The sequence below is a fragment of the Hylaeus volcanicus genome, chromosome 5, assembly GCF_026283585.1.
Source record: "Hylaeus volcanicus isolate JK05 chromosome 5, UHH_iyHylVolc1.0_haploid, whole genome shotgun sequence".
Taxonomy (NCBI): Eukaryota; Metazoa; Arthropoda; class Insecta; order Hymenoptera; family Colletidae; genus Hylaeus; species Hylaeus volcanicus.
Genome location: NC_071980.1, coordinates 11,269,013 through 11,288,756, shown reverse-complemented (window position 1 = coordinate 11,288,756; position 19,744 = coordinate 11,269,013). Strand labels below are relative to the sequence as shown.

The 19,744-nt window shown below is 42.9% G+C and overlaps 2 protein-coding genes across 6 annotated transcripts in view; one reads left to right on the top strand and one right to left on the bottom strand.

Moving 5' to 3' along the window:
* Nucleotides 1–10,495, top strand: part of LOC128876867 (four and a half LIM domains protein 2) — an 11,721-nt gene extending 1,226 nt beyond the window's left edge. For all 3 annotated transcript variants that reach the window (XM_054123624.1, XM_054123625.1, XM_054123623.1), the window contains 3 exons: nucleotides 7,492–7,661; nucleotides 7,736–7,922; nucleotides 8,272–10,495. In XM_054123624.1, coding sequence (XP_053979599.1) covers nucleotides 7,492–7,661; nucleotides 7,736–7,922; nucleotides 8,272–8,429 — 515 coding nt within the window. In that variant the 3' untranslated portion in view covers nucleotides 8,430–10,495. The remainder of the gene's footprint in view (nucleotides 1–7,491; nucleotides 7,662–7,735; nucleotides 7,923–8,271) is intronic.
* A 991-nt stretch (nucleotides 10,496–11,486) lies between these two features.
* Nucleotides 11,487–19,744, bottom strand: part of LOC128877011 (protein FAM76A) — an 88,297-nt gene continuing 80,039 nt past the window's right edge. For 2 of the 3 annotated variants that reach the window (XR_008457177.1, XR_008457178.1), the window contains 2 exons: nucleotides 13,609–14,700; nucleotides 11,487–12,775 (listed from right to left, as the gene is read on the bottom strand). The gene's annotated coding sequence lies outside the window, so the exon portion shown is untranslated. The remainder of the gene's footprint in view (nucleotides 12,776–13,608; nucleotides 14,701–19,744) is intronic. The other variant, XR_008457179.1, reaches the window with a different exon arrangement.

The window sequence follows — 19,744 nt, the reverse complement described above, 5'->3', positions numbered from 1 at the left end:
TATATACTCCTCTAATAGTCCATCACATTAACAGACGTATTTCATTAACAAAAATACCGCAACTTCTTCGTCCCCTTCATTGAGACCAGTTGAATGAATGTCATAAGCGAAATCGTCTTAAAAGATCGTTCCAGCTGAACATTGAAAATTAATTCCGAAGTTTTTCTCAGCCTATGCGATTTCACGGACAATTAGCGAGCTCGTTAGGCAAGTGCACAGAAGACAATCGAGGCTGCGCGGCCGTGCTCGTGTTTCCAGATAAGGTCGCGGTTCCATTCGTGTTCCTTCCTCCTGTCTATGGTCCTTTCTCTCTCGCTGTACCGGCTTCGATCGACTAGTTTATCATCGGGCTGGTTACGCGGCGTCGACCCACGATCGACGTGCCAATGGTCGACCTTAGGAAAACTTTGAGAACGGGACCTTATTCCGACGCCCCCGCGTCCGATACTTGGTTTCGTAACGTTCACGGGGACGTATAGTTCGAGTCAGAGATGGACGCAATTTTTATTCGGATGGAAACTCTTTTAATAAAATTCTCGCGTAGAAATCAATTCCCACTTTTGTACAAATTCATACTTGAATTTAACCTCTTATTTCGTGAATAGAATTTGTATCGTGACATTATATCAAGAATAAAAATTTGATCATTTTGTACGATTCGATCTCATCGACTCGCTCTTTATGAATGACTCAGTGTGAGTAGTAGGACACGATTATTGTGTTTCGTTTCCTTTGAATAGTAATGAGGAATTATGCAGCTAATGGGTGGTCGAGTCGTCCAAGTTTGTTCGACAGCAGGAATAATTTTCATCGACGTGCAGCGCGTATGGACGATTGAGATAAGGAGTAGGATTTGATCCTTGAAGCTCCTCCGTTGGCATTGATTGTTTAAGAATTATACAACGTTTCCTGTTCAGGCAACCAACTTGTTTCTGGTAGCCTGGGGTGTGTGTATCGACGTTATTAACGGTTGGCTGTGTGCTGGCTCTGTTTGCAGGTTTTACATTGCAAATATAGGAGAGAATAATAAGAGAGGATAGATTTTGCTATTTTTCCGTATCCTTAAGGTTCCTCGTGGCGCATTATCCTCTGTCGTAAAAGGCTTTTTCGAATTTTCCATTCGTGGATTTGTTTCTGGGCTCTGAAATTGTTGAAACCTGGTGTTCTTAGGTTCTGGACTTTTTGAAACCTTGAAGTCTTGAGTTCTGGAGTTCTTGAAATTTTAAGATCTTGGGGGTCTGAGGTTCTTGAGACCTTAAAGTCTTGAGTTCTTAAAATTTTGAGGTCTTAGCTTCTGGAATTCATGACACCTTGAGGTCTTGGATTCTAGAATTTTTGAAATCTTGAGGTCTAGGGTTTTGGGATCCTTGAAACCTTGAGATCTAGGGTTCTAAGATCCTTGAAACCTTGAGGTCTTGGATTCTACAATTCCTGAAACCTTGAGGTCTTGGATTCTAGAATTCTTGAAATCTTGAGTTCTAGGGTTCTGGGATCCTTGAAACCTTGAGATCTAGGGTTCTAAGATCCTTGAACCTTGAGGTCTTGGATTCTACAATTCCTGAAACCTTGAGGTCTTGGATTCTAGAATTCTTGAAATCTTGAGGTGTAGGGTTCCGGGATCCTTAAAACCTTGAGGTCTGGAGTTCTTGAAATTTTAAGATCTTGGGGTCTGAAGTTCTTGAGACCTTGAAATTTTGACTTCTTGAAACCTTGATGTCTTGTAATCTAGAATTCTTGAAACCTTGAGGTCTAGGGTTCTGAGATCCTTGAAACCATGAGGTCTTCGATTATGGGATCCTTGAAACTGAAAAAATAAATAAAATTCAAGAGAAGCCACGGGCGCTCGAAAAATCATTCGATTCCCCAGCAATTCCAATTCGATCGCCTGATCGTATCGGAACGTCGTGCATCCTCCTTGCTTGGACTACTTATGAGAAATTGATTTAAAAGACGAATCGGATCGAGTAAGCCGGCTTTTCACGGCTGATCAGGCCGCTCGGCATCCAGGCGCGTTAAGGCGACGCATATAACGCGAGATTACCACATCACGTGGCCTTGGACCATCAGACTTTATACATATACGGAGGTATTGCTCGGATGAACTGACGTCACGGCCCTCCTCTCCTGACTCACACGATGGTCCACGAGGAATAGCGCGCGAAAAGCCCGCCGGATCGCTTTCTTCATCGAGGGTCGTCGGAATCTAGGCTACTCAGTGTCCCTGTAACCGAGTTGCCAATGGTCACTCGAAAACACGCCTCGGGGAAGTCCATCGATTTCTGGATTTTATTCATTTTTTGGATGCCGTGGTTTACCTTCAATTCTATTTATTTTCGGAGTGGCGAGGCTTTCGAATTTTATTTATTTTTGGGATGATGAGGCTTCCCTTCAATTTTATTTATTTTTGGGGTGACTTGGCTTCCCTTCAATTTATTATTTATTTTTTGAATGTGCGAGGCTTCTCTTGAATTTTATTTATTTTTTGGCCTGCGACTACCCTAGAATTTTATTTTTTTACTAAATTGGGTCTATATATATTTAATATATTTGATATAGATATACCACCTTCGTGTTTCTAAACTTTCCAATGATAAAACTATCCTAATGCTCCACACACAAAAAGAGTCTAGTCTACATCACCCTAAAAATAAGACAATTTTTCACCATTAACATTACCCCAGCACCGTGAAAATAAATCCACGGTGCACTTGCATCGTTGCATACAAAGAACAATGTCATCAAAAGGATTTTTCATCTTCAGCTTGGAAAAGCTTGCCCCCGTGTGTAAGCATAATTCTGTATAGTTTGAGATGACGTCAATGAAATTGAAAAAAAAAAACTGTTATCCCCCAACGAGTAGTGGGTGTTGAAATTGAAGGAACGCTCGGAAATCTGAATGAAAATCTCATTCGTCCGCTCGCTAATTTGCTACGAACACGATGGGTAAGCGGCATTGTGCAGCCACGGCGCGTCGTTCATTTATCAATGCGCTCGCGTCGAGGATGATAAGTCGTTGATCGTTAATTGACGTTCGTGGCAGCTGGCGATCGACTCATCTCGACGATTCTCGATTGCTCTCGACGCTAAAGCTTCGTCTGTATCAGAGTTGTGAATTCCTAATTACCTGAATGAATTACTCAATTACGTAATGATTACTTTGACCAAGTAATTAAATAATTGTAATTATTTTTAATGTAATGGTATTATGCAATTACTTAACCACTGCCAGTAATTCAATTACTTTTTAATAATTACTTATAATTGGCCAGAAAGTAACTATAATCACTTTTTTAATTACTTTCAAATAATTGCAGTTATATGGACAGTAATCGTTACAAGTAATGATAACTGTCTTACGATTACTTTTAATTAATTTCAACTACCTTTGCCACCGATTTTGGCACGCAAAAGTAATTCAAAGTAATTCAAAGTAATTGGAAGACAGTAATCGTTACATTTAGCAATTACTCTCCATGTAACTGCAATTACTTGAAGTTCTGGAGTTTTAATTCAGGCTTTAATTAAGTAGTTATAATTACTTTGAGGTATTTTTAACTACTTTAGATCTAAGATGCCTTTTAATTAGTTTCTGGGTAGTTACAACTAATTATATAAAAGTAATTGAATTACTCAGTAATTAAAAATAAAGTATTGCATAATTACTAAAAACAAAGTAATCAAGAATTACTTAAGTATCTACTTTCTAATTCAATATTAATTAGCCCAAATTGTAATGAACAATACCAAAGTAATTATTATTTCACAGCTCTGGTCTGTAGCGTCGTTAGCGGTGGATCAGGCGTTAGTTTTCGGTTCGCTTCGAGCGATACCAAAAATGGTAATTTTCGAGTGAACCGTGTATTCCTCGATCAGCTGAAGTTGAAAAAAGGTGTTCGAATCCATGACTCGGGAAGTCCATCTGCCCCCCTCCGTGGGTCCTATTAGATCACCTTTCGGAATAGCGAGTCGTTAATTCGTCTCGACCTTGACACACGACCGAGAGAAGGAGGGCCTAACGAGCGAGAGAAATGCTTGGACGCCCACGAACGAGGATTCTCCCTTTCTACAGGGTGTCCCAAAACTCGGGGAGGAGCCGGAAATAGGGGGTAGCTGAGACGATTCTGAACAACAATTTCCTTTGCAAAAATGTCGGATGGGCCTTCGTTAAGGAGATATTAAGCGAAAACCCCGACCAATCAGAGCGCGCGTAGACCGTTGGAGCGGCCGCGGTAGCGTAGGCTACGCGCTGGCGGCTGCGCTTGCACGCGAACAAGTGACTCTACGTGCATTGAAGCATCGACCTAGCGCGTAGCCTTCGCTACCGCGGCCGCTCCAACGGTCTACGCGCGCTCTGATTGGTCGGGGTTTTCGCTTAATATCTCCTTAACGAAGCCCCATCCGACATTTTTGCAAAGGAAATTGTTGTTCAGAATCGTCTCAGCTACCCCCCATTTCCGGCTCCTCCCCGAGTTTTGGGACACCCTGTATAGTCATCTCTTAAGGGGGTATTATCGTTTAGAAGTTTGTTTTTTCAGTAATTTTTAGGAATTAATTTTGCGAGAACTATTAAACCTACAGCTCCAGGGTTTTTTTTATGGATAATAAAACACGTTTCAACTAACAGCACAAATTTGTATGAAACACTTCATTGAAATCTATACAAGTTATGCGCTGTCTGAGACAGAAAAACAAATTTTTTTTCAGTCTATATGAATGTAGTTATCGTCTGAACTAGAATTAAGTAAGTACTAAATTTTTTATCGGAATCGCAGCTGTTTGAAAATTAAGGTTTAATTTTCCGGGAAAATTGTCAACTAAAATATGAGAGCAGGGCTATAATATTCAAACTATCGGTATAATTCTAGTTCAGACCATAGGTGATGGTGCCCCCGAAATGTGTGTAAAACCAGAAGTCACTCGGTCCAATAGTTTTTGAGAAAAACGTGCGCCCGACTTGAAAAATGTCGTTTCGAGAAAAACGCGTTTAATGTTTGCTATACATTTAGCACTAATACTGGTGAACAGCCTTTAAGCCTCTGTAACTATGAGAGCTCTACGAATTTCAAATTAATATTTTAGAGGCACTTTCTCAAAACCCCAAATGACAAGAAAATGCAAAAAAAAATCGAATTTTTGAAGTTTCTAGACGATAATACCCCCTCAAGGAAATTTTAATATTTATATTTGCAAAGCTCTAATCGCTTCAAGAGCGCCACAGTTTTTTTAAAGATGGCCCCCTAATTAACCTCGTTTGGAGCCATTTTTAATACGCAAATTTTGAAGAAATTTGTCTGATCTAAATACCAGGCATCATGTTTCCAAATCAATTTTCCATTATAAATATGTACACGAATAAACTTAGCACGTGTATATATTTACGATTACAAATTTATTTGGAATCACGAAGCATTCATTTCAATTAGACAAATTTCTTCAATAAATATAGGTACGAATACTTATAGGACTGACTGTATGCGACTATAAAAATATTTTCTTGGTCTAAAGACCATCTTAAAAGATGCGCATAATCATTGTGTAAAAAGGTAAGTTCGAACTTGGACCTGTTCCCTTAGAATTAATTGGGAAAGATGATTTCATTTTGGAGCAATTCGTAGGAGCGAAAATGTCTAGAGTCGGTAATATCTTTTTTTAAGCACCGCGATGATACCTAAATAGTTTCTTGCGAATTGTCAGGAGCCAGGGAAGTCCACGGTTGACTAGTCCCCTCGAACGAGTGCACTCAGCCGTTGTACAGTGGGTGTAGAATGTATTCGTACACCGATCAATTTCCAAACAAACTTTTGTGTGAAATTGTAGTTTTCTACAATACAATACCTACAATACCTACATATCCTCGGAAATCTCTACAATAGATGTAGTCCAAACAAATTTAAAAAAAAAAAAGCGAAAAGCGAAAAGCGAAAAGTAGGTAAAAGCATAGGAGCAATTAGTACTTGTACGATTCTTAAGACGAACCATTTACAGCAGAGTTTGTAACGTAAACACATTAGTTTATTGCTCCGTACGAATTAGAAAACATCAAATTTCCAGGAAAGTACTTTTAAAAATGGCTCTAATAGAGGAATTGAATAAGATCCCACTTTGAATACCTAATAATTTAGTTAATTTAATGCTTAGAAGAGTTACGATAATTATAAAATCAAAAGGAAATCCCACGAAAGAAGTATTGTATACTTATAAATTAATGTAAATTTCTTTTTTTTTTAATCAAGTTTTAAAAATTAAACAGTTGTGCGAATACTTATTGCTTCGACATTTCTACCGATTAATAGTTTTTTTCTTGTTAATTTCGCAACTTACATAAATAGCTATTTTTTTTTGTAATCTATCGATTCTAGAGATTTCCGAGAATATGTAGAATGTCATTGTTTATAAAAAATAAGTTAATGAATTACAATTTAACACAGTTTTTTTGGAAATTGATTGGTGTACGACTACTTTCTACACCCACTGTATGTAGGTTGTTTAGCGACCGTGACTAGAAAGTCCCGTGGACGAAACTTTTAAAGCAGCAGGAGATGACACCTATCTTCGTAGGCGATCTTCCGGTTTTTCGCAACTTTTTGCACCTGTGTATGAACTTTCTAGGCCGTTCGTTGAACAAACACGACGCTCACACGTCGAAAGTCGAACGAATGCCGATGCACGAAGAACCGAACGCTATTTTCTCGACGTCGATCGAACGATCTTGGAAGAATTATTTTCGAAGAATTCTTGTACAAGAAGATGGCTCTTTCTGGAAAGAGGGTTCGAATGGGCTCCTGGGAAATACATCCCCTGCGAATTAACTGGTGCAAGGCGGATGTAGGAACAGACACACGCGAGCAGATTATAGTTCGTCGATGGCGCCGCACGCAATCGTTTCGAAGTCTAAATGCATCCCTCGAGCAGAACATGTGGGCCTTTCCGTGGAAAGCGTCTAGACCGTGATAAAATATTCCACCCCTTCAGACCCTAGAATTAGACCAGAATTAGGGGTGTTCAGCGTGGGGTATTGGATAAATAATTTGTTTAAAACGGGGGAGTTCAAGTGTCCACAAACCTAGAGGCTCCTTTCTAAAAAAATAAAGAAATAGGACAGGTTATAAATCGCATCGAAAAATCAACCCTCAAATGCCCTGAGTTTCAAATTTGATACCGGACTTTTAAATCGAACTGTACAATGCATAATGTTCTTTTGAACAAAAGTTAAAAAAGTAAACGTCAGCTGTCGAAATCGTTCAAATAATAAATACATTGATTTAAAATTTAATTTGGAAAATCACGCTTCTAAGGGTGAATTTGACAATAGGAGGAAGGTTAGAAGGAGTCCTTCAAGCCATAATTCTTAAATCCATACACTATTAGAGAACTTGGACCTGAAGCAGTTCGACCTGAAGCATTTCGACCTAATGCGCCCGAACGTTCGAGCACATGTGCTCGCATACCAACAAGTGATTATCATTCTACGGTTCGTTTATCCTGTTTCAGGTACGAAGAAGATGGAGTACAAGACCAGACAGTGGCACGAGAAATGCTTCTGCTGCGTGGTGTGCAAGAATCCGATCGGAACGAAGAGCTTCATTCCGCGGGAACAGGAGATCTACTGCGCAGGATGCTACGAGGACAAGTTCGCCACTCGGTGCGTCAAGTGCAACAAGGTACGTCAGCTCCTTTCCTTGGATATCGTAGCGATTGTTTGTCGGGAGGAGATCAAGAGGTTTCGTTGTCGCAGATCATCACCAGCGGTGGCGTGACGTACAAGAACGAGCCGTGGCACAGAGACTGCTTCACCTGCAGCAACTGCAACAATTCCCTTGCTGGACAACGATTCACTTCGCGCGATGACAAGCCATACTGCGCCGACTGCTTCGGGGAGCTGTTCGCCAAGAGATGCACCGCCTGCTCCAAACCGATCACCGGTGAGCAATTCTTTATTTCAATGTTTACGCGTGAAAGAGATCTATTCAGTGCGCACCGTTCCATTAGAAGGTTTTCATACAAGGTTTCCTTCGAGAGCACATGTGTTTCGGGCGTGTGCCAACGTTCGCCAACGTTCAAGCACTTGTGATTTTGAATGCCTCGGCCCTTCGGTGTATACGCGACTATTAGAGAACTTCCAACAAAAGCACATGTGCTCTAACGTTGGCGAACGCTCGTCAACGTTTGGCCACATGTGCCTTCGAACGCCTCGAGAGAATAATCCGTGGGTTTAACCAGCTAAGAAGATCCCTCAGCATAAACTAAATGGAGGAATTGTTTCTGCTTCAGGCATTGGCGGCACTCGCTTCATCTCTTTCGAGGACAGGCATTGGCACAACGACTGCTTCATCTGCGCGGGCTGCAAGACTTCGCTAGTCGGCCGTGGCTTCATCACCGACAACGAGGACATCATCTGCCCCGAGTGCGCCAAGATGAAGCTGATGTAAGGCGTCGAGCAACGATATCGAACAAACGAAGAAAAGGTGGAAGAAGGGTGGAGAGAACCGAACCAACGAAGATCCACTGGTCCCACAGTTCGACGCGGACAGGCCATCCTACCCCCGCTGACGATTCCTCCCCCTTTGGAACGAGAAGACTCCGTTCCTTAAACAGAAACAAAAAATATTAACATAAACGATCGAGTTTAATCGCGAACAATATTTGATTGGAAGCTGTCGTTCGACGGCGATTTCAGGAATCCGGCGCCGATGGGGATCACCGTGTCCCTACCCACTCCTCGAGTATATTTTCAGGAAATATATAATATACGTCTCTCTGTATACCCATCGCTGGGAGACACGGTGATTCCCATCTAGAACCGCGGAAAAAAATACACCCGTCTGGGACGATCTCTTCGTGTCGATCGTGCCTCGAGAAGCGAGCCCCGATCGCTCTTCGTTCATCGAGGTCGAGTCTTTGGGGATCGCTTCTCAGCTTCGTAGTTTTAGAGGCCGTAGTCGTTTGTGATTTTTCAATCTCTCCGTCGCTCGATTCTCGTTGAAAATCGAGACGAGCCGCTAACGTAGGGACGAAACGAACAATGCCTTGAAGAGTCCGTGAATAAAACCGCCTTAAACGTAATTACTATCGTCGGGAGTCGTTACATTGTGTTGATTAGGAAAGAACGAAGCCGCGTACCGTCGTGAATTGTTATTAACGTTATTGTTTTATTATTATTATTATTTTCTTTTCGCTTACTCGCGACGAGCTAGGGGAGAGGAACGATCGCGATTAACGCAAGGAAAATGAAGATGAATCCTATATATATATATATAAATATATATATTCTTATCGAAAACTAAATTTGATATACGTACCGTAAATAATGTTATTTTTATTTAACTTAAAACTCACGCGAATAGACCGACACTCACACACACACTCACACGTGGACATGTCATACACACACACAGACACGCCGACGCACCCCTTCGCTAAGCGACACTGTACAGTAAGACTCGTGCGAACACCGAGAATGTAACGAAACGGTGGAATCCCAAGATGGCTCGCGTGCAGGATCGCGTGGGGGTTCTAAAACTCGCCTACGACCAAGGAAGACCTAGGTACCACGTTAGAGACCTAGTTCATCAAGCTTAGACTCTGAATCCTTCAACCTGATCCTTAAAACCTAGGACCGAGACCCTCGAGGACCAAAACAATCCTGACATCTAGACCTAGGGATTCGGATTTTTCGGGTCCAAGCACCTTCAACTCCGTACCTTCCTCTGCCCTCCAACGAAAGCTGGTCTCTGCACCCGAGCCAAAAAATTAACGCATGTGCTCGTGCGCCAACCAAGATGGTTTACGACAGGGACGATCGACCTTCTCCCTCGATCGCTACTGTTTTCTCTGTCTAGAGAAATAATAGTATTAAAAGAAACACGAATAATCACACGCACTCACGACACGCATCAACGGGACGAGTGTGCGGGCACGCACACGCGGAAAACACTAATTGTGGCCTTATCCGCACGAGTACATAGGTGGTAACTAACTTCTTACAAAATAATTATCGTTACATCGGTAAACTGGACCGAAGGACAGTAACTTGTCGTGCTACTAGCGCTCGTAGCGATGGAACGACGAAACACGTTTCGTTCTGTCGTTGACGGGCTAGTAGTTCGATAGAGAATTGTGCTTTTGGTCCATTGTACCTATTAGAAATTTATTACACATCGTCGACGCGAGGAAGAAATAGCGTGCAAGCGAACGGGCGAACAAACGGTAGCGTGGACCTCTATAGAGACGAAAGAACAACAAAAAAATACATTCGAAAATGGTTTAAAAAAAAAAAAAAATATATATAGAAGAGAAACGTTCGACGCGCGAACAACAAAGGATCGTGATGACCAATAAATTACACGTGCTATATAATGTATGTTCTTACCGATCACTCACATACTAATCGCCTTAATTAGTAAACGATAAAGAGCAGAGATTATTCTATATTCAGCGTATCGTATACACTGTTATACTGTGAAATTGATAAATAAATAAATGTAATTATTTACAATGTGTTCCGAGCGATTAACCCCCTATTAGTTTCTACGATCAGTGAAATCAATGAAGTAAGTGGTATATGCTCTTCATGGACAGACTATCGTAATACAAGTAGCGCTATCGACGGTAGATCGTTCAAGTTCGTAAAGAAATGGTTCCCCTTTTAGAAGTTTGATGGCAGTACCTGTACTCCGCGAATGAGTTTACGATATACGTTCTCAACTCGTCTATCCATTCATAATAAATTCTCTTCAAACCATGAAGACTGTATAAGAAGTTCCAACTGTGTAGTGTAGAAGTGTCATCAAAATCCCGAGCTTGAAGTTATATATATATATGATAATACATACACATATGACATATATATCGTAGCTGTGCGCACTAGCGCCGCGAGTGGTAGAAACATTCATAACTTAAAGTTCGAGATTTTGGTAACAGTTTTCTAGTAACTTTCGTATGGAGTTGGATCTCCTTATACAGTCTTCATGCTTCAAACCTAACAAACCGTCTGTAATATTCATTTCCTATTGTAGCTACAAGATCTGTATTATCTACCTCGATAGGTATCTGCGTTATCACAGGTGTCTGCACTATCTACAGGTGCCCGTAGCCAGCATCTATCAGCGGAGCTGGAGGATAAAACAGTGAAGAAACCAGGAAAAGGGAAGCACCAACAATGTTTCGTCTTAGGTCCGCCAGAGGTTCATCAATAAAAGATCCCGCATCTTCTTTACACACTGGGATATTCTATTCTGGCTCAAGCATTATACAGATACCATGAAGACTGTATAAGGAGTTCCAACTGTGTAGTGTGGAAGTGTTACCAAAAACCCTTTCGTCCATATGCGGCGCTAGTACGCACAGACTACGATATATATGTCATATGTATATGTATTATCATATATACATATATATATATATATATATAATTATTATATAATATAATATAATTATCATATATATATAATTATTATATATATATATATATACACGATAATACATACACATATGACATATATATATATCGTAGTCTGTGCGCACTAGCGCCGCGAGTGGTAGAAATATTCATAACTTAAAGCTCGGGATTTTGATAACAGTTTTCGTATGGAGTTGGATCTCCTTATACAGTCTTCATGAGAGATACATATTTCTTCATATTTCATTTCCTGTAGTTCCCACATTTCCCGTCGCGTGACACCAAGGTCGTCCGTGTCGTCGAAGGTCGTTCTAGGAGCAGTGTCGACGGCACCATCGGTGTCACTGATCCCTGAGGACTTGTAGCAACCAAACATCATAAACTCTAGCGTGTCCAAAGCTCTAATAAAAGTCTCTGTTCGTTCCTTTTTATACAAAGCGACTGGCAACGTCTTGCATCGCGAAACAATTAACTATCGCGTTCCTTATAGAAAACTAATTCCTTCGCTGCAGTGTCCGTTAATTTTTCCGAGCACTCTCCCGATCGTCTTGGCAGGTTCCGGTGTAAAGTTAATTGGCGTGACGGGCCACTCGATTTGCCAGAGTTTTTAATTAAGCGACGACAGCTCCCCTCGCGTCCGGAACGAAAACGTACGCGGCGCTGGAATTTGTCTGGAGGTAACTGTTACGGGCTTCATGCCCCTGCGAGCTCGCGATATGTATCTTCAAGGTCGTGAATTCGCCTTATTAATATCGCGAATGATAATGCTCCCGACAGCAGGTTCGTTAATTCGCCCCTTTGGGCGTTTCTTTAATTACACATCCCCCCTTCGTTGTTCCAGTGCGGTTCGTGGAGAACGGTCACCGCTTGGTGTCTTCTGCGCACTTTCCTCGCGCATCGCGCGACGCCTGCTCTCAGCGACGCCATTATTTTATTCGTGATTTACCTTCCTATGCGTCGAACCAGTCCATGACAACGATTCCACTTCCTTTCAAAGGAGGAAGAGGAGTCGAGAACGTGCTCGAGGACCCTACAATTACTCGCGAAGGTCCGGAATTCGATCGGTTCGAAAAGAAGATCGCCGATGCGACTTCCGTTCCACACGCACCGCTGCGCAAGCGCACACAGAGGCTGGAGCACACGCATAGGCGGTCGAGGTGAAGCGAGGTCGATGGAAAGTGGCATAATCGCGGATGTGGATCGGCTCAAGGAGAGCAGAAGAGAAGATCCTTTACCTTACTTATGTAACGAGCGGTCGCTCTGTGTCTCGTGTCTTTGACCGCGTCCCGAACACAGGAACACTTCTCTCTGTCGTGCCTCCCCACCACCCGGAGAATCAACCCTACCCTTCGTCGCCTTTCAACCTTCCCACTGTCCCTGAAAACCAGACACGGGCAAAATTTGTATCCATACGAAAATTGTTAAATACAGGGTGTCCAGAAATGTTGTAATACCATGAAATGGTTGGTTCGGGAGGTGATTTGAAACAACTTTTTCCTTAGCGAGAATGTTGTCCGAGGCTTCGTTAAGGAGATATTAAAGGAAAACACTGACCAATCGGAACGCGCGTATACCGTTGGAGCGGCTGCGGTAGTGAAGGCTATGTGCTAAGTGGCCGCGCTCGTACGCGAACAAGTGACTTGACGCGTATCGAAGGACATTGGACGCGGCCGCCTAGCGCGTAGCCTTCGCTACCACGGCCGCTCCAACGGTATACGCGCGCTCTGATTGGTCGGGATTTTCTGTTAATATCTCCTCAACGAAGCCTCGGACAATATTTTCGCTAAGGAAAAATTTGTTTCAAATCACCCCCCGAATCAACCATTTCAAGGTGTTACAACATTTTTGGGATACCCTGTATATATAGGGGAGAGGTGATTTGAAACAAGTTTTTCCTTAGCGAAAATGTTGTCCGAGGCGTCGTTGAGGAGATATTAACAAAAAACCCCCGACCAATCAGAGCGCGCGTATACCGTTTGAGCGGCCGCGGTAGCGTATGAGCGCGGCCGCCTATCGCGTAGTCTTCGCTCCACCGGCATACTCGCGCTCTGATTGGTCGACGTTTTCTGTTAATCTCCTCAACGAAGCCTCGGACAACATTTTCGCTAAGGAAAAAACTTGTTTCAAATCATCTCCCGAACCACCCCTTTCAAGGTGTTACAACATTTTTAGGACACCCTGTATAAAGGATCGCTTGAAAATGAAATTACGCCTCGGGATAAGGAATAAAAATGTATCCAACGAATTATTCCGGTGAAATTTCGTTCGTTCTCGTTGGGTCGACGCCAGTGCACCCTTCTTCCGTTTCTTCTTCAGCCCCTTTCTTTGAACTGTTTCCAACCGACGGCTGGTCCTTGCGTGGGGGTAATGGTCTTCCAGATCGCTTCCAGCGGGACGCGAGCGGCTCAAGCCTTAATCCTTTCGCGCGTAATTGGATGAAAAGAGGATTCGACGATTAGGACTGGAGGTTTCGTGGGAAAAGCAGGAATTTTCCGAGGCAATTACTCGGCGGGCTGTTTTCGATGCATGCTCTTAAGAACCGTGATTGCAGACATCAGACTCCGTACACGCTTTCAAGTCTCAATATCGAGGCTGCTAATTCACTTTAAAGCGGGGGTTCGATCGAAATATGTTTCATGAATATTTGCCCTCTCGTGGGATGAATTTTATAAGGTGTGGTTTCTCGTTTGTTTAATCGAACACCCTCAATCGAAGTAGTTCTTTTATCTCTAAATCGATATTGACATACAAATATATATCAATTTAATATTGTATAAAAACTGTCACTTTTATATTAAATCTAGCTAATAAAAATATTTCTCTTATCTAAAGTGACTATAATCGCTACCCATTCCGCTTTAAAGTGAACTGGCGTCCACGATTCCGTCATTCAAGGTCGGACTTTTCTTTTTAACAACCTACGTGTAGGTTCGAAGGCTTGTAAGCGTCCACGGACACACGAGGAGGCTACAAACACCGAAGAGTGATGTCTCATTGTCTCTCGGACGCGGCCGTGACTCACAATCATAGCAAATACATGGAACTTGAACATTAGCCACTAAATTCGCTCCAGAGCCAGGATTCTCTCCCAGAATCTAACAGACGTAACATTACATCTCCAGCAGGCCGGTTTACGAGGCTATGGTCCACCTCCGTCTTGTTTCTTTTTCACCTCTTGGCCCCTCGTGTCCGCTCGTAACATCGCTGAATAACCATTGTAACATGGTCGATCGTGGCCCAATGACTAAGCAGTTACCTCTGTATACCCGCGTTGGATCGAGGACTGTGGCTCTCAACACCCTCTGAAAAGATACGTCGTTCAGCGATCACGTCAGGCTCCTTTGTGCATCGTTTCACTCAAACAAAGGTGGATTTGTTCCCACCGTTGTACAATTAATTCTAACAGGAATTAGAATGGGAAATAATGGCGATAGCTTACGACGACTGGGGCTGAATAACTCTAGTCAAAAGTCCTTTGCCGCTTTGCATTCGGGGACTTCTGTCCTCAGATACAAGCTATCAAAGTTTGCAAGCGCGACGTTTGGCGCGCTACGTTTAAATCCCCTAGGAGGCTGCGCGCGCACGACTCGACGCTAGGAACTTTAAATACGTATATCTTGGGAACAAAGCTTCGGATTGCGAAATGGTTCAAGACTTTTTCATTTAGATTGTTTTGAGGAATTTCCCTGTATACTTTTCTATATCCTAAAGGCATAAAGATTTTGTGTATCAATATTAAAAATTTAGCAGGGTATTAGTTCGTTTGGAGCGCTGCGTGTAAATCCCCTAGGAGGCTGCGCGCGCACGATTCGACGCTGGGAAATTTAAATACGTATATCTTGGGTACAAAGCTTCGGATTGCAAAACGGTTCGAGACTTTTTCATTTCGATTGTTCTGTGGAATTTCCCTATATACTTTCCTATATCCTAAAGGCATAAAGATTCTGTGTATCAATATTAAAAGTCCGTTCCTTCCGTTCTCTCTTTCTCTTAATGTTCTCTACACTCGTCAGTTTCACAGCCACTAAATCAGTCGTGTCTTTACAATCGTACTTTCCCGTCGTAATCTAACGTCATTGTGCTCCTTTTTGCATCCGAACAAGCTCGGAAGCTCAGGTGGGACGAGATTCATTTAACGGCCGGTCGTAAAAGTCAAAGGCACGAAGCCGTAAAGGTGCTATCCCGGCGCACACCAGCGATTTCGACACCGAAAACGGTGGCCGTTGTTGTCGGAGGTCATTCGTCGGTTCAACGTACGGGCCCCGTTTTACCTGGCCTCCGAATCCTTGGCCATTGACGTTCCGCCATGTGGCGCATTACCATTTCTTCCGATACCGTGTATGTATTTATAGCTCCTACGCGAAATCTCCTCGAACGACCGCTGGGACACATCTCCACAGACGCGAAGAACGTTCAGATATTTCATTTATCAGGATTTCGAACGCGAGTACAATTAAACAGTAGCGGGGAAGAGGGGTCTGATGTTACAGTTGCTTTGGTTTGAAGAGGATGATGGTGTTAGGGCCTTGGCACAGAGCTTGCAATTTTAATTATTTTTAACCGACTTCGAAAAGGAGGAGGTTACTCAATTCGGGATTATATTTTTTGGAGACCAAGGTTTGGGACCTCTCTGGGCCCAAGTATAGATTACTCATGTAATCAAAGACACTAGCAGTCCCCTAGTTTAGAATTGAGAAAACTGTGAACTTACTAGTGGGATCCTGAATATTTTACTTTAGGATTGAGAATGTCAAAGTTTGGGGACCAAGGCTTGGGACCTCTTTGGGCCCTTGAGTCTATAGTGAAACTATAGATTGCTCAGATGATCAAAGACACTATCAGTCCCGTCATTTAGTATTAGGAGATCTGTGAACTTACAATTAGACCACTATGTACTTTATTTCAGTATCGAGAGTCTTTAAATTTGGGGACCAATGTGTGGGACCTCTCTGGGCCTAACTATACATAACTCAGGTGACCAAAGACACTAACAGTCCCCTCGTTTAGTATTAGAATATCACTAAACTTACAAGTAGACCACTGTGTACTTTATTTCAGTCTGAGAGTCTCTAAATTTGGGAACCGAGGTTTGGGAATCTCTCTCTGGGCCTTCGAATCTAGAGTGAAATCACAAGCTACTCGGGTAACTAAAAAACCTAGTAGTCCCCTCGTTTAGAACTAAGAAAACTACTACAATTTCCCCAATTTTCGTTAAAATTATGGTGCCCAAAAAAAAAAAATTATTGAAATGGTCCCAGCCAACACGATTTGACCGAGAAATTCGTTTTCTAAATAACGAAAGGTGTTCCTCGATAGTCACTCACGCGTGGGTGTAGGTCCGTGCCTTCGCTCGGAGCATCAGGAAGGATTTACTGTGAGCACAGAGTGCCTTGACCCTGAGAGAGGACTCTGGAGCGAAGAAAAGTGCGAAGGAACCGATGACTCGAGCGTAATCCGGGTCGCGCCACCTTGCCCGTCGACTTTCCGCGACGCTCGCACAGAGTCGAGAGGGAGTTGAGTGAAGGGGAATAACCCAGTGATGTAACTTTCGAATCTCGAGCCCTCTGCAAAGTCAACAACAATGTCTATATTATTAACACATCTTGCGCGGGAAGCGACTAAAGTCGTTTTGCATGGACTACCGCGCCGCCCCACGGCGAAAAACACAAATAGCAGCGCCTGCGTGAACGTGTTAAATACCTATTGCAAATTCTACCGTGATTTGTTTACATTCCTCGTGGAGGAGTCAGATAGATGTTATTATCAAAATATTGATAAATTCACAAGTTTCAAGAAAGCCCTCAAATGGAAAGACATTACGGTACAAGACATGAAGAAATTTTTGGGGCTTATCCTTCTTATGGGACAAGTGCGTAAGGACCGAAAAGAGGATTATTGGACCACGGATCCGTGTATAGAAACGCCAATTTTTCCGAAAACAATGACAAAAGTCAGATTTCGTATGTTGTGGACCTGGCACTTCAATAATGATGAAGAGTTGACTGATGGATCAGGCTGCCTTTCGAAAGTCAGACCACGACTGAACTACTTTGTTCCCAAGTTTATAAATGTTTATAAGCCTATTCAGCGGTTGTCTTTGGATAAATGGATAATACCTTGGAAGGGGAGGTTATTATAAATACCTAAAGTTCACAAACTACAGCTATTTTGTGCAGAAGTATTTTTGCGTACGAATTGTAAAAGATCGCCGGCTACTCGTTGAGAGTTTGGCGGCAAAGCACCCGCGCAAGATGTGTTAATTACGATAAAATAACAAAGAAATTTCCAAAGGGAGCTCGAAGATCCTGTCCTCCAATTAAAAAACTGGACTCTACAGTGACGTAACTCTTCAGCTTTAATCGAACAAATTTAAATTCGATAATTCCATCTATCCTGATCTATCTACCTATCCATCGATACCTGATCTATCTAGCCATCTTCCTAATCCTCTCGAAAGAGATCGACTCGTTGGATCGACAGGATGGAACGATTCGATCGGTCCGCGGAGTTCCTGGTCGCGTAACTCGCGCCACAGGCGGCGCCATCGGGCGGAACAACGGAGCACTAACGCGAAGGAAGGGGAAGAGTCGCGGTGGTGGGTGGCGATCGAATCAAGAGTGGGGATGGCGAAGCAGCGGACGACAGAGTCGGAAACGAGACGTCACGGTGGAGGGGATGTCTGCTGGACGAGGCTGGCGGAGAAGGGGAAGTTGAGAGGGTGGAGGGGAGCTGTAGAGAACGGCAGGAAGAAGGACGAAGGAGACGAGGAAGGAGGACCGAAGGGAGACGACCGCCAAGTCGAACGAAGACGCGAAGTTCATATCCAAAGAGATGTGGGACGATGGCCCGGAGTAACCTCCATCAAGGATGGACTTCCATCCACCGGGACGTACTATACACGTCCATGCCTTTCCTCGCCAGTTATGCGAGCCTGGATAATCATCCTGTAGCGAGCGGCCCCGATCCTCTTCGAGCGGATCCGCAGAGTTCAGATTTTCTGCTTTTTCTGCGAGCTTTTCACCTACGAGGTGTCCTTCGATTGGCTGTCGCCCGCTGGACCCCCGTGGGTTGTCTATTTAAATAAAATTCGAATATAGCGTTTCGTAAAATTACAGTTTGAATTCTGAATCATTCTGGATTATTTGGGTATAAGGAAGGCTCTCTTTACAAGATTTGTAATTTTGGAAAAAAGACGTTCCTTGGTTCTAACGGAGAACGTCCACTTCAGGCGTGAGAATTTAGAGCGGAACTGGGCGATAAATATTTGTATACTCTCGTCGGATCAATTTCTATTTTCAAGACAGTTTGCTAAGGAGCCCAAGATTATTGGACCTGAAAATGGTCGTCTGTCGCGCAACTTCTCCGCGGTAGTGTATACTGATTAGTGGGTTGGTTATATTTAGGTTGACACTTGGAAAGGAGGCGTTAACTTGTTTTTTTGTTTATTAATTTTCTTTTACGATCGTTTTATGTCGGTAGAAGGAACTGTTCGCGAACAAATAAGAGAAATGGAAAAGATAGTTCGAAAATGAATTTAAGAAAGAAATAATTATTCGAAAATTCCTTTCTACCACATTGTATACGAATCGGCAAACGCGATGCATTATTAGATTTAAGGAGATCACGCCCATAAGGGGTTAAAATAAAAGCGCAGACGGACGGTGCTCGAGAGGTCGACGACCATCGAGAAAAAGTATTGTTGTTTTCTTTCGACGATCGCCTCGAAGCGAATAATGACGTCAACGAGCCGTGCTCGGTTGAAATGTGGAACAGGAATCGTAGAAAACGAGGGAAATTCTCGTGTAATCTGCCGACCACCGATCCATGGATCGTTCGCTACGAATTTGTCGAGGAGCGATAATTCTTTATTCTCGATCTCTCTTACTCACGTTTCGTATTTTGGAAATTCGAACTCTACATTAAACAATTCTAAATAACAACAGAGCGGAGTAAATTTCATATTCCGAGAGGAATGAACGATCTCAGACGAGAGGGTTAAGGCGAAATCGACGATGGATTATCGGAATCGATGATTCGTTGTACGTTCCGACGAAATTTGTAATACCGTTACGGCATTGAATTATCCGAAAGAAAGTGCTATGACGCGCGACAAGGCGGGAACCTAATGATTCATAAAGATTCGAAGAAGCAGGCGTAGTGGTTGCCGAAATGGGACCTCGGTTACTCTAACTTTCGCTAATTGCGTGCGAGATCAAAGGCCTTTCGTTCGTCGGCGTTCAAAGCTCTTGCTCTTTGCGCTTTCGAGGAGTGTATGTGCTTTCGCCCAAAATTTTCCTCGGCGAGCTGCGTATCTTCGTCATGCAAAAAGGACGCAGGCGCTACTCG